Below are 14,238 nucleotides of genomic sequence, written 5' to 3' on the forward strand. Positions count from 1 at the left end.
CATGTATGTACAGACAGAGACACAGGGTGGGATACAGAAAGAGAGACTTATCTCAGGAAATGGCTCATGCAGTTGTAGAGGTTGGCAAGTCCCAAGTCCAAGGGTCAGGCGTCAGGCTGGAGGCTTCTCTGGATTCACGTAGCTGTAGGGGCTAATGAACCCAAGGTCGGCAGATCAGATGGCAGGCTGCTGGCTCACGGGCTGCAGAGGCTGATGAATTCCAAGACTGGCAAGCAATACAGCGGGCCACTGGCTCAAGTCCCAAGAACCACAGGTCAGATGATGACGAGCCAGATGCAGGATCCAGAGAGAGCAAAAGCCAGCGAGCTTTTCCAGAACATCCTTATATATTGAATGCAGGCCACACCCTCAAGGAAACTCCCCTTACAACTGATTGGCTGATCACATCAGATCACATCATGAAAGTAATTACATTATATCACAAAACAGAGGATAACTACACCATTACATAACTGCCAAACTACATCATTAAACAACTGCCAAACCACTGAGAATCATGGCCTAGCCAGTTTAACACGTAACCTTAACCATTACACCCTCAACCCTAGGGGGGTCAGTATAGAGGATGGACTCACGGAAGCAAAGTGGGCACGGGCATGAGAGGCCAAGGACCAGGACAGGAAATGCTACACTGTACAACAGAGTGGATTCCAAGGGAGGGAAAGCAATTCAATTACCTGATTCAAGGAATCAGATCTCTAAGAAGAAAATGCCCCCATTTATCTCCCAAAAGATTGAGATTATGTGAATAACCATTTGCAAAGCACTTATCTTTGAGTTTGAGAAAAGGACCAATAAAGTATTCGGATCAGGAAATGATAACACCTCGATTTTACTGGGGGAGACTCCATAAGCCTGCCAGTCATCACACTAAGAGCTTTTCACCCATTTTGCATTTAATCTTCACCACTATGTGAGGCAGATACCATTAGTTTCCCCATTTTATTTATTCATTTTTTCCCCATTTTAAAGATTAGAAAACTGAGGCACAATGATGTTAAGTTGTGAGGATCACACAGCTAGTGGGGCTGGTAGCTTAAGGCAAAGCACCCACAACTGAAATGTAAATTTGAAGGAAAAAAAATGCTAAAATGGTTGAGGCTGCGCTGCAGCCAGGGGCTAGGCATATTGAGAAAATCCAACCATCCATACTTCCCAGAAGCTCACCAGCTAGTAGAGGAGACAGGGTGCAAACAGAAAATTAGCCTATAAAGGTGATGATAAACTGCAGGAGCTATGGGCGCCCACCCAAGGGCGTCACTAAAGGTTCTTCAGAGATGGACGACTTAGGAATTTGCAAGGTGGCCAACATGGAGAACGGCACTTCAGGCAGAAGAGAAGAGGAAGACTTGAAATTACTTAGGGACTGGGAAGAAGTTGAGGTCATTCTTGTATTTTTCTTCCCACAATACTTGTCTGATCTACCTGCAAATCCTATTCCCTCTACCCTCAAACTCTATCTTTAAAATATATCCAGTGGCAAAAACATATGCAAAGTGCTCAATATCATTAATCATTACGGAAACACAAATTAAAACCACAATGAGATCTATGTACCTATTACCCATTGTGCTCGAGTTGATTCCACCTCATATTATGACCTTATAGGACAGAATAGGGCTGCTTCACAGGGTTTTCAAGGCTGTAATCTTTAGGGAGAAGCCCTGGTGGGGCAGCGGTTAAAGTGCCCCACCAGCTCCTCCGTGGGAGAAAGATGTGGCAGTCTGCTTCCAAGTCCTATGTGGTTGCTATGAGTTGACTCAACAGCAGTGGGTATTTTTTTCAATCTTTAGGGAAGCAGACTGCCACATCTTTCTCCCATGAAGCAGTTGGTGGGTTTGAACCGCCTTTTGTTAGCAGCCAAGTTCTTAACCACTGTGCCACTAGGGGTCTTTACATACCTATTAGAATGACTAAAATGAAAAAGACTAATCACACCAAATGTCGTTGAAAATGGGAAGCAATTAGAATTCTCAAATACTTCTGGTGGGGATGTATAATTGTGCAACCACTTTGAAAACAGTTTAGCCACTTTTTAAAAACCACTTTAGAAAACAGTTTAGCACTTAAAAAAAAAAAACAAACCTACTATATGAGCCAGCCATTCCACTCCTACATATTTATCCAAGAGAAATGAAAGGATGTATCTTCACAAAGATTTTTACATAGCTTTATTTGTAATAGACCAAAACCGGAAACAACTCAAATGTTCAAAAGGTGATTGAACAAATTGTAGTGTAATTCATACAATGAAATATTACTCAGCAATAAAAAGGAGCAAATTATTGACATAAATGAACCTAAAAATAATTATGCTGAGTGACAGAAGCCAATCAGAGTACATATTATGTTAAAACAAAAATCATATTAAACTATAATACAAATTAATTTTGAAGTTTATTTAATATAAAAAAAAAAAAACAAAAAACCAAACTGCTGCTGTCTAGTTGATTCCGACTCACAGCGACTCTATGGGACAGAGTAGAACTGCCCCATAGGGTTTCCAAGGAGCAGCTGGTGGATTTGAACTGATGACCTTTTGGTTAGCAGCTGAGCTTTCAACCACTAAACCACTTTTGCAAATCAGACACACACTTCAGACTAAAGAGGCAAAGTGTCCCAAAGATAAGAGAATGTCCAAAGATTCTTATACCCCATCTTATCACTATTGCCATGGATACAGGCCTGAACAATATTTTCATAACAATTTATCCTAAAATACAGCTTCCAGCCCAACCTTGGAGTTTGTTTCTTGAAACTGACTGCATATAGATACTTCTTCAAAAGAGCACAATGCCCAAGTCAAAATGGTCTTTACTAATCAGCAAAACTATTGTTGGACTTAAAGGGTATGTTTAGAAGATTAGTCTGCTCAAGGTTCAAAAGATCCCACCTCCATGAAACCCAGAAATCTGGATTTCCATTTATATCAAATTCTAGACGTTGCAAATCAGTCTATAGTGACAGAAATCACTCTAAAATGACAATGGTTGTAGGGGAAGGAAAGGGCTTATAAAGGGGCACAAGGAAGTTTTGGGAGGTGATGGACATGTTCAGTTTGCATGACTCCAGGGGTCCCTCCTGACTCACTGGGAGAAATGTGGGGCCATGGACCAAAGTTCAGAACAATCAACCCTGCCCGGTGTTGTCCAGGCTCATGCCAGCTGGAGTTGTGCCCTCATTTATGTAATTGCAAAGTGAGAAATGAACTCTCAGAAATTACCTAATCCAAATCCCCTGCGTTCTTGATGAGCTTCCCCGGGAAGCTTTATACACACACGACGTCCAACCCCACCCCCTGACCTCTACCTTGGGCCTTTTGGGGCATCAACTTTCGCTAACACTTAGTTCTTTTGTAACATGGCCACCTGTTGTTCAGCAAGCAAGCAGGAAAGGACTCGCGCGGTGGGGGTTTGGACACAAAAGTCAGGGAGGGAACCGCCTGGTGGGCCCCAAGGCTTGGTTCAGAGGCCAGTGGAAATCAACTGCACAGCAAAGACCCTTGGCTGCACTTAACGCAATCCTCACTCTCTGTGAAGGTAGAGGGACAACCAACCCGATGTCAAGCCGGCAGTCTGTCCCCACCCTCTGGGTGACCCGGGGCAAGAGACGTGACCTGTTTGGAGGCGCCTCGCGTGCAAACGGAGGCCAAACGTCCCAAGCTAACTGCAGGCCTCGCTCTCCTGGGCCACCTCTCTGCACTTTCAGAGCCAGCACCCACTCGCCTGCGCCTCTGCCCAGAGAGATCCTAGCTCAAAGCCCGCGCTCAGGGTCCGGCGCCCTGCAAGGCATCGCAGGAGTCGCGCCTGCTGACGAATGCGCGGTGCGCCTGACGTCATACGGTGGCGCCTGCACTCAGCGTCCGACTGGTGCCCTGCAACTGGGCTGTGGGGCTCCAGCTCTGCCCTGCTACCTGGCCCTCCGCTTAGGCCAGCCCCGCACCCTCGGAGCTGCAGAGAACGGATAAGAGGAAGGAACGCGGAATACATCGCCAGTTTCCAACATCACGTCGTTCACGGTGTTCGTGTTCAGCAGTCTCCCCCCTAGTCCTGAGCCCTGTTGACCTCCTGCCTTGAACCGTCCTACTCTTTAGTAAGGTGGATCCGAAAGGCCCTGGACAAGCTCCTAACTCTGCAAGTTTCTTTCCTGTTATTTGCCACTTTGCGACTCTTAGGTTAATCTCTCTCCCCCATTAGATTTATGAGCTGCAGGGAGGCAGCTGTAGTATAGTACATTATTAGTAGGCTTATGTTAAAAGTTGGTATGTACCGCGTAAGTGAGGATATTTATTATTCTTTTTAGTTTAAAATACATGTTTTTTCCTATTTATTTAAGGCAGAGGAAGAAATTGATAAATATTGGTTGCGCAGAAGGGAACTGATGGCTGAAAAGGGTTGGGACTCTACCCTCAACATCCTTTAGCTCCGTGCTCAAGTATTACTTAGCTAAAAAATAATTAAAAAACATATTTACAGTTACATTTCAGTAAGGCATATGTAGATCCCCAGGGTCTTTTAGGGAACAAAGGTTTGAAAACCTCTGATATCTGGTTCTATAAATGAGAACTAATTTAGCAAAAGCCACAGTAGACTCTTGAATCATGAAATGCCACATATTCCTCCGTTTTGGGTGAGAAGAGCAGTTCCTCCCCTTCCCACTGCCTGTTACCTCCTCTTCATTTTGACACTGTCTAAAGTTTATCTAATCAGAGACTTATTTGGGTTCTACAAACAAAATCTCCCCAGGGTTATTTTTATGCATTTACCTGCCAGGACCAGTACTATCACCTTCTAAATTTTTTTTTTTTTTAAGAGTGGAATTGAAACACATTTAAGTCCGTTAAGTTCATCTCAACTGGCTTAGGTGCCAGAAAAAGTTCGTGCACTTACGTGAAGAGCAACTAGGATACGGGGCGTTCTCGTACCTTATGTTTGAATTTTAAAACACTCCTATTCACCACCTTAACCAAGCAATTAAACTTAATTTCACTAGTAGAGGGCTAATCTGACATTATACATAGCATCACCTATAAAATATTCTTGCCAAAAAGCTAGTCAAGCTTTAGACCTAACATCCAATTTACAGGAAGTAAAGGAGATAATGGTACAATAGACACCATGAGAAAACAATCTGATAAATCCAGAATGTGAGATGTTCTGCAGTATGCCTAATTTGGTTCCTTCAGAAAGTCAATGTCACTTAAAAAAAGAAAAGAAAGAAGTAAGGGGACTATTGTGCATTAGGAGACTAAAGAGGCAATCAAATGCAATGTGTGAACCTGATTGGATCCTGGCATAGAAAAATGTTTTGTAAAAACACACTTTAGGGACATCTGATTTCTATTAGATAATAATAGGAGTAATAATGATAGTATGGTTATATAATGAAGTATTTAAGGATGAATGTTATATCTGCAATGTAATTTCAAATGTTAACAAAACCATACATACACATACATAAGCATATATGACAATATGTTAACACTTGCTAAAAGTAGGTGGTACGCTGGTGTTTATTCGAATATTCTTGCAATTCCTATATGCTTCAAAATTTTTATAAGAAGTTGGAAAGAAAAATACATCCTTGCCGCCATGGGTGAAGAGGAAAAGCCTGCTGCCCCATGTGGTGGGACAGGCCTTGCCTCCTCCAATGTACCTTCTCTGGTCAGGAAAGAGTGGTGGGAGAAGCTCCAGGTTAGCAGGCAGGCTGTCAGTGCTTCTTTGCCTCTAGGTCTGTTTCCCCTTTGGAAAGTGACGTTAGACTAGATTCAATCAAAAAGCTCCTTCTAAGATTGTAGGTATTCCAGTTATTTATTGTTGCATAACAAATTATTATGTTTGTGGATTGTGTGTCAGGAATTCAGAAAGGATACAGCAGGGATAGCTTGTCTCTGCTCCATTATGTCTGAGGCCTCAGCTGAGAGGACTCAAAGGCTGGGAGGACTTTGTGGCTGGGGTCAGGAATGTTTGGTGGGTGATATTGGTATATGTTGGGACCTATAGCTGTTGGCTAGAACACCTACAAATGGCCTCTGCACGTGGCCTTGGACTCTTACATGGTGGTTTATGTCTATAAAGGTGAATGTCTCAAGAGAATCAGACAGAAGCTGTAAGCCTTTTATGATCTAGCCTCAGAAGCCACACAGCATCCCATTGACTCAGTGGGAGGGAACACAGACTCCACCTCTCAATGGGAGGAGCATCAAACTCACATTGTAAGAGAAGAGCGTATGGGTTGAGAGACAGTTATTGAATCCATTTTTGGACAATACAGTCTTCCACAGTATTCCCCAAAGTTCAGTTCTATAGCTGCTTGTCTCTCACCTGACCTTAGACTGCCCTCCGAGAAAAGGGACCTCCTCCTTCCCCAGTGCTCTGCCCTGGCTGGCGACTCTGGATAGGGCTTGAGTGTGTGAGAGAATGGAAGCCTATGAACAGAGCTTTAGGGTGAATAAATCATTTGAAATTCAGAATTTTGACTTGAGCCTTTCTTCCCAAGGTTTTAAGTTTTTTAAAAGTATTATTCCTTGACAAACTATTCTCATGGCTTCAATTAACTCCAGGTGAAAAACTCAGATCCTCAGACCTGACATCTTTTTTAATCCTCAGGTATTTCCAGTTATTTCAACTAATATGAACGGTCAGCATCTCAAACATAAATGCAACATTGGACTCTTACCTTCAAAAACAGCTCATCCTCCAGACTGCCCCTGCCTTCAATAGCTCCACCACTCTCCCAGGCAACCAGGCTGGAAGTCTTGCCAATATGATCTTAACCCCAAACCAGACCTGTTTCAAAATGCTACCTTTCCTACAGCAGCACCTTAGTCCACATCCTCATTACTTCTTCTTGGTGTTATATCACACTCTCCCCCTAAACGGCCTTCTTCCTCCATTCTCATACTTATAGAACCTACCCACTAAGCTATTCACATTGTGCCACATCCTTTACATACACTTTCAGTGGCTCTGCACTCTTCTACCTGGCTCCCAGGGTTCCCCAAAGTTCATTCCCAGTGTATTCCAGTATATTGCTGTGTATTCCCATATCCTTTTTAACAATCCCAAAAGCTGTGGAGTGCTGACAACAAGCTTGATAACTGTTTATATCTTTGATGAAAAAAACTCAAATCCAGAACGGAAGTTGAAAGAAAATACTTCAGTGAAAGACTCTCATAAATTATGAAAGTACAGATTCAATCATAGGTTTAATTTTAAAAAAAGAAAAAAAAAGGAACTTATCTTACATAAAGATTTTGAAGGTTAGAAACCTTATACCTATCTGTGTACTACAAAAAATGCACAGACCTTCCAACACTTACAGAAGAAAGTGTACAGACAATTTTGATAAGGAGTTGAGGAAAAATTAAAAAATAGTTTACAAAGAGAATCAGGAGGCAGAAATGCTTCAAGAGGCATGGTCCTCAGAAATTGCTTTGGAATGCTGTCTCACTTGTATCAATGTCATGTTCCTGGACACGGGAGTAAGAGAGAATTTTAGTATTTCAATACAAAGCCTAAAATGTGACCTTGTGTTTTAGATTTTGACTAGAGAGTTTGAATCACCATTAACTGGAGCACACAGGTAATCTCTGGCTCTAAGACTAAATCCAGGGTTTACCACCAGAACAGGGCTTTGACCACCACAGACCATGATAACAACAAAAAAAAAACCGTTGCTGTTGAGTCAATTCCAACTCATAGTGACCCTCTAGGACAGAGTAGAACTGCTCTACAGGGTTTCCAAGGAGCAGCTGGTGGATTCAAACTGCTGACCTTTTGGTTAGCAGCTGCAGCTCGCCATAGCTCTAAACCACTGAGCCACCAGGGCTCCTAAATTATAAAAGTACAGATTCAATCATAGGTTTAATTAAAAAGAATAAAAGAGGAACTTATATAAATATTTTCAACGTTAGAAATCTTATCTTAGCACTACAAAAAATGCACAGACTTTCCAAGGCTTATAGAAGAAAACTGTATAGACAATTTTCCATATTAAATAGCAAATACAGTTGAAGACACTGATGCAGGGACTATACCAGACTTCTCACCCTAGCGTTGGGGGCCTGTCCTGCCATGCAGGGTTAGAACTGGTGGGAATCTACCCAAGCCCCTATTCCACATTTTAGTGCTGAAGAGCCAAAACAATACCTCGCCTCTGGGTACCCAGAGCCTCTATACAGCTCCTCCATGACACTTATCTCAGAGCACTGTAACTGCCTATGTATTTCCATCTGCCCCACTGGACGTAGCTCTGAGAGAGCAAGGACTGCATTCATCTTGTTCACCCCTACAGCCTCAACACATGCCTGGCACATAAGAGGTGTGCAGTAAACTGTCCAGTGAAGACCCCACAAAGCCAGCCCCTTCCATTAGAGGATCATATGCTAACTAGTCTTTCCACTCAGCTTTGAAAATCCTAAGCTTATATTTTGCCTGCTTATGTTAAAAAAAAGGCAAAAAACTCTTTTTTCCTCCCAAAGTGACACAATGTTCGTTACAGAAATTTTAATAGAGAAAAAAAAATCACTGCAACACTGCACATTCTGCACATCTGAATGACTATCTTTGTTCTTTTTTACTATGCAAACATATATATGCATTTTGTAAGGAAAAATAGGATCTCTTTATATACTGTTTTATAGCCTCCCCCCATTTACTATATTATGTTGTCTTCACATAAATATTAATTAATTAAATATTCTTCTAAAACAACTGTAATGTTATGGATGTACCTTAAGTTACTAAAGGTACATCCTTCAGTACAATTCCCCACTGATAAAGACAATTCCCCACTGACAAAGACTTTTCTCTTAAAACAGTGCTATAGCTAGTATCCTGGTTGACAAAACTGCACACAGTTAGGATTATATTGTTAAGACAAATTCTGAGGATTAGAATTTCTGGGTCAAAAGTATATATATTTTTAGGGCTTTTGAATGATATTACAAAAAGTCCCCAGAAAAGTAGAACCAATTTATTCTCCCATCAGTAGTGTCTGAATGCCCATTTACCAACACTGGCTGGGCATTTAATTTTAGAAATCCTGTAAAGGGATAGAAAGAAGGCACGCCAGGCATAATTTTAAAGTTCCTGGTCCTTGGTCTACAGAAAAAGGATTTCTAACATGAAATGCTGACTTCATGTTCCATTGCTCTATCCTCTGCTCACTTCTCTAGTCACACTGGCATCACTGCTGTTCCTGAGACATTCCAGGCATAGACATCCAGCCTTAGGGAATTTGCACAGGTCTTCCCTCTGCCTGGAACACTCCTCCCCCAGCTATCTGCATGGCCAAGTTCCTCAACACCTTTGTCTTCGCTCCAACATCAACTTCACAGGGGCCTACCCTGACCACCCTATTTTAATACCACACTCCCTACAACTCCCCAGTCACTACCACACTTCACACACTTGATCCCTCTTGCCCTGCTCTACTTTTTTATGCCACAGCACTTACCACCTTCTAGCATACTATGTGATTTACTTCTAGATTATGTTTATTACTATCTGTCTCCTCCAGCTAGAAGGTAAGTTCCATTACGGCAGGGATTATGGTCTGTTTTGTTCACATAGTAGATGCTCACTAAGGAGTTGCAGAATGAATGGCATAAAACACAAGGAGTACAGTTTATGGATGATACCACCACTGCAGTGGGCCTCCTAGGCTGCATACCTGGTTCAATTTCTTGAACTCCACCACTTGGAAGAAGATGTGCTCGAGAATGTGTTTGGCATCTTGTTGGTCCTTTGGTAGTTTACTGGTCACTCCAAGAATGTCACCACATTTCCTGACATAGAATTCCAGGTCTTCTTCAGTACCTAAGCACAGTTAGGGTAGTTAGATTAACCCTTGCCTTCTACTTTTCCCAAAGTACAGACTTACTGTGTTTTAAGTATCCTCTGACAAGTCCCTGCATCACTCAAAATCATTCACCTCTTCCTAGGGTAATGTGACCACAGGACTTAAACACTGACAAACTCTATAGAGACTCCTGATATGCTACTTTTGTAAATCAGGACAAAAGTGAAAAGTGTTAACACTACTAATGAGAATAAAGCTGGACTGGCTCAGCTTTCCTATTCCCAGACCCATCATTCCTATATTACAAAGAATAGGAGCAGCCAGTAGGAAATCAATTTACTGTGCTCTGAACGCAACAAGGACTAGTATGAAAAGCACATGGGCTTTTTTTTAAAGCATCATTTTAGTAACAGTATACGTAATTCTAACATATCTCGGCGAAGCCACCCCCAATAACCCGTATCTAGGATGGACAGTCATTACTGCCCGCTTATACTATACTGCAGTTTCTTTTTTCTCCCCTCTGATTTGCATCCTTTAAAAAAGGTATAATAGAAGTAAAAGTTATTTAGTAAGATACTCAAACCATATAGATGCATCAAGCTCTCACCTAGCTCCATCTCCACCAAATCCTACCTTGTTTTATACATGTAAAAAAGACAAGTTTTTGTCAAAATGGGATCAAATTATAATAGTTCTGCAAGTTGCCTTCATCATTTAACAACGTATCATGGACACCATTCCACATCAAAGCTTATGCTCTACATCTTTCTTTTAACAGATGTATAATAATACTTCATTTATTTCATAATTTTTTTAACCAATCCCCCTACTGACAGAAGAACCATTAGGCCATTTCCAATTTTTTGAATGCTAAAATTAACATCTATATCTTTTTTTTTTTTTTTTTTAATATTTCTGTAGGATAATTTGCTAGAAGTAGAAATGCTGGGTCAAAGCATTTGGTTCTTCACAGGCCTATTATCCTATTGGACTAATCACATTGTCTTGCTAACGGTGGATTGCCCAGCATCTACCACAATGCCTGGCATAGAATAGATTAAGTAACAGTTTTTTACATTGAACTCTTTTCCTTTTTGCATAGTCCATTCTGGTCTTTGGCCACATACAGATGTGGTTTACATAGTTGGGATCCTCCTTTGCATGCAGTTTTATATCTTGCTTTCTTCATTTATGATCCTCTCTTATAATGACTACATATTATCCTACTGATTGTGACACAACTGACTACCGTTCCCCTCCTAGTGACAATAAGGCTATTCTCAATTTTATTTTTTATTAAATAATGTGGTAATCGTCTTTGTACCTTCATTCATCTCCTTAGAATAGATTCCCAGGAGTGAGATCACTGCCTCAAAGTGGATGGTTAGTTTCATGCCTCTGATTATATGTGTACAGGCCCATTTGCTCTGCTGGAGGCAGTGCAGGGCAGAAAGAGCACTGGGCCAAGAGTCAAGAGTACCGCTCACCATGTAGCTATGTGGCTTGAGGCCTCATTTTCTCATCCACACGTCACAGGGAGGAGCCCTGGCCCTCTCTAAGATTTCTTCCAATTCGGAGTCTATCATTCTTCTAGCTCTGACTCGATTTTTTAATTTAACTGCTCCTATGACCAATGACCCCAGATTTGCTAGGTGGCCAGCCAGGGCTCAGAATTCATCCTATGGTCACTCAACAGATCAGAAGTAAGGATTTCCAGGGACTAAAGCTGAGATCTTTGGCTTCTGCTCAGGACCATGTTCTAACCCAGTGAGCTAAGTATCCTCAAGAAAAACAAGCTGCATCATTTACATGAAATAAACAGACATTGTAACTTTATACTGTTCATAAGTTCACAAATAAGTAAAACTCCTCACACCAAACAAACAGAAAAATTGGCCAAACTTACACTTATTGGTAATCTGAGCAAGCCGTGCCTTCTCAGAGGAGAACGTCTCATCTAAGTCAAACAGCTCCAGAGGAGGAGGTGGTAATTCCCTAAAACTAGGAGGGAAAACCTAAAAGGAAACAGGATCTTATATAAAGGAGCCATCCAAGGTCAAAACTGACAGTGATGAGACACAAGGGACATGACAGACCAACCTCAGCCCTTCCCCAGGGACAAACCAGCCTGAACTCCCATCAGCTCCTCCAGCCCTCTCATTAGACCCACACCAAGCAAGACTACCAGCCCACTGTAAGCAACCAAGCAGAACCAGCTCTAACTATATCACTAAACTGAAGTGATGTACCAATGCCAGTTAACTCAGCTCAAGGGTGCATAGTTAGGGCTTAAGTTTGTGTAGAATATTTGATTATACAACTTGTTTCTTATTTAATCATGAGTTCTTTAGGGACAGAAATTATCTGGGGAGGCAGATGTAGATTAGTGTAGAAGGTGCTGAACTTGAAGTCAGAATTCATAGTGTGACCCAATAATGTTGGTAAATGTTTTATTACTACCAGCCCTCAAAAGAAAACAAAAGGCCTGATCTGTACCATCTGCCAGTTTCTATGATATAAATATTCCTATCATGGCCAGTTTCAAACAACCAAGATGAAGCCAACTGGCTCATAACATTCCTGAAAATTTAACCATCAGCTCTTACAAACGAATGTAAACTGGCTCCAGTATACCACTGGTATGAAACTAATTCTGCCACTTACCAGCTACGTGTGACAATAGGCAAATACAGTTTCCATGTCAGTAAAATGGGGATAATAAGTACAAGATTATTGTGAAGAGTAAATATGATAAACATGAAAACTCTGTATAACCTGCACAGCATGGAATAAATGTTAACATTGTTCTCCTGTAAAATCTTCACGTGTCCCCAGTAACCAATTAATTATCAATAATTTTCACAGTGTAAACGCCAGCAGGTTCCATCACAGAAACGCAGGCTAGTCCATACATAGGATTCCCATGCTGACTGCTGCTCAGCAGCTCAGTTTAAAATGCAGTGCCCTGCACAGTGTTGTCATGTGTGCGCCAAAGGCAGTTTGTGCGCTCTGCTGAGGAGACCGGGAGCCCTGCCCACTCACCCATCCTACCCAGCAACTATTCATGGGTCAGTAGAGTCTCCTCTTTCTAGGAGTTTCTGGTATACTTAGCACAGAAAGTGCAAATCATGAGTCATCAAAATTACTTTTGAAAAATCCTTTAAATAATCTATAAAAGTACAAAAAACATAGTTTACATTTACAACCTTGAAACATAATTCTTGTGCACACTGAAGTCTGAGAACCACCTCGCTCTTACGTAAAAGAGGACAAAAGGAAAGCCAACAAGCCTGGGTACTCAAACCACCTGGGTAGAGGGTGGAGATACCTCAAGGGTGCTTGCTTGCCTCCAGGGGTTGCTCCGTTTTGTTTTAATAATAAGTTTCTCAACTTAGTCAATGTTAACAGAATTAAACAAGATATCAGTGGCAGCTTCGACTGAGATTAAAGTCTAAAGTTTGCCTTTGGGCAGGTAAATGAAATGTGACTGTCACTTGTCTAAGCTCTCTTTATGGGCAGATCCATAGTGAAGGGCCCAGCTGGTAAGGTATGGGCAAACAGAAGGGTTTTGCAGTGGGGGTCCCTCAAGCACACCTACTCACAGCTGGCTGCAGGGCTGGCAGCGGCGTCTCAAACTGAGGTTGGATGAGCTGCAGAGGTTCATGCTTCACATTTAGCTGTTCATAAGCCCTGTGTTGTTAATAAAGCAGAAAAGAAGGGATCAAGATGAGGCACAGTGACAAAGCATGTCTGACCAACCAGACAGTGTGGTTCTCCATCAAATAATGTGGTTGAGCACTATTATGGAAAAATACGCAAAATGTGTTGTCATAGCTAAGGTAGTGGTCCTATCGGGAATCTTTTCCACTGTATCATACAGTATTACTTCATTGAGACCTCAAAGGAAAAATTACTTTCAAGTTTCCTATCAGGCTTCTCGTAAACAGGCTTTTTGTCTTACCCAATGGGACACTGAATCTTGTAACTCATTGTGTTTATTTGTTTTCACCATCAAGAAATAGGAGTCAGCTCTGACCGGACCACAACAGAGGGTTCTGGACAGAGCTAGAGAAGGATATAGAACAAAATTCTAACACACACAAAAAAGATCACATTTACTGGCCTGAAAGAGACTGGAGAAACCCCAAGAGTATGGCCCCCAGACACCCTTTTAGCTCAGTGGTGAAATCACTTCCAAGGTTCACCGTTCAGCCGGGGGTTGGGCAGCCCCATAAAACAAAACGGGACTAATGAGGCACAGCAGTCCAGGGACAAGGACTCGAAGGCAGAAGGGGACAAGGACTCGAAGGCAGAAGGGGACAGGAAAGCTGGTGATAGGGAACCCAAGGTTGAGTAAGGACAGTGTTGACATGTAGTGGGGTTGTTAACCATTGTCATAGGGCAACATGT

At 41.9% G+C, this 14,238-nt stretch overlaps 1 protein-coding gene across 5 annotated transcripts in view; it reads right to left on the reverse strand.

Annotated features, from left to right (window-relative positions):
* Nucleotides 1-5,234: 5,234 nt before the first annotated feature.
* Nucleotides 5,235-14,238, reverse strand: part of IFT52 (intraflagellar transport 52) — a 37,513-nt gene continuing 28,509 nt past the window's right edge. For 3 of the 5 annotated variants that reach the window (XM_004370335.2, XM_023724601.1, XM_004370336.2), the window contains exons 11-14: nt 13,431-13,518; nt 11,735-11,843; nt 9,697-9,842; nt 7,202-7,492 (exon numbers count right to left, since the gene is read on the reverse strand). In XM_004370335.2, the coding sequence (XP_004370392.1) occupies nt 7,445-7,492; nt 9,697-9,842; nt 11,735-11,843; nt 13,431-13,518 (391 nt within the window). In that variant the 3' untranslated portion in view covers nt 7,202-7,444. Of the gene's footprint in view, nt 7,493-9,696; nt 9,843-11,734; nt 11,844-13,422; nt 13,519-14,238 lie in introns of those variants that run through there. The other 2 variants (XM_023724604.1, XR_002822850.1) reach the window with 2 other exon arrangements.

Source organism: Trichechus manatus, unplaced genomic scaffold (genome assembly GCF_000243295.1).
Source record: "Trichechus manatus latirostris isolate Lorelei unplaced genomic scaffold, TriManLat1.0 scaffold00008, whole genome shotgun sequence".
Taxonomy (NCBI): Eukaryota; Metazoa; Chordata; class Mammalia; order Sirenia; family Trichechidae; genus Trichechus; species Trichechus manatus.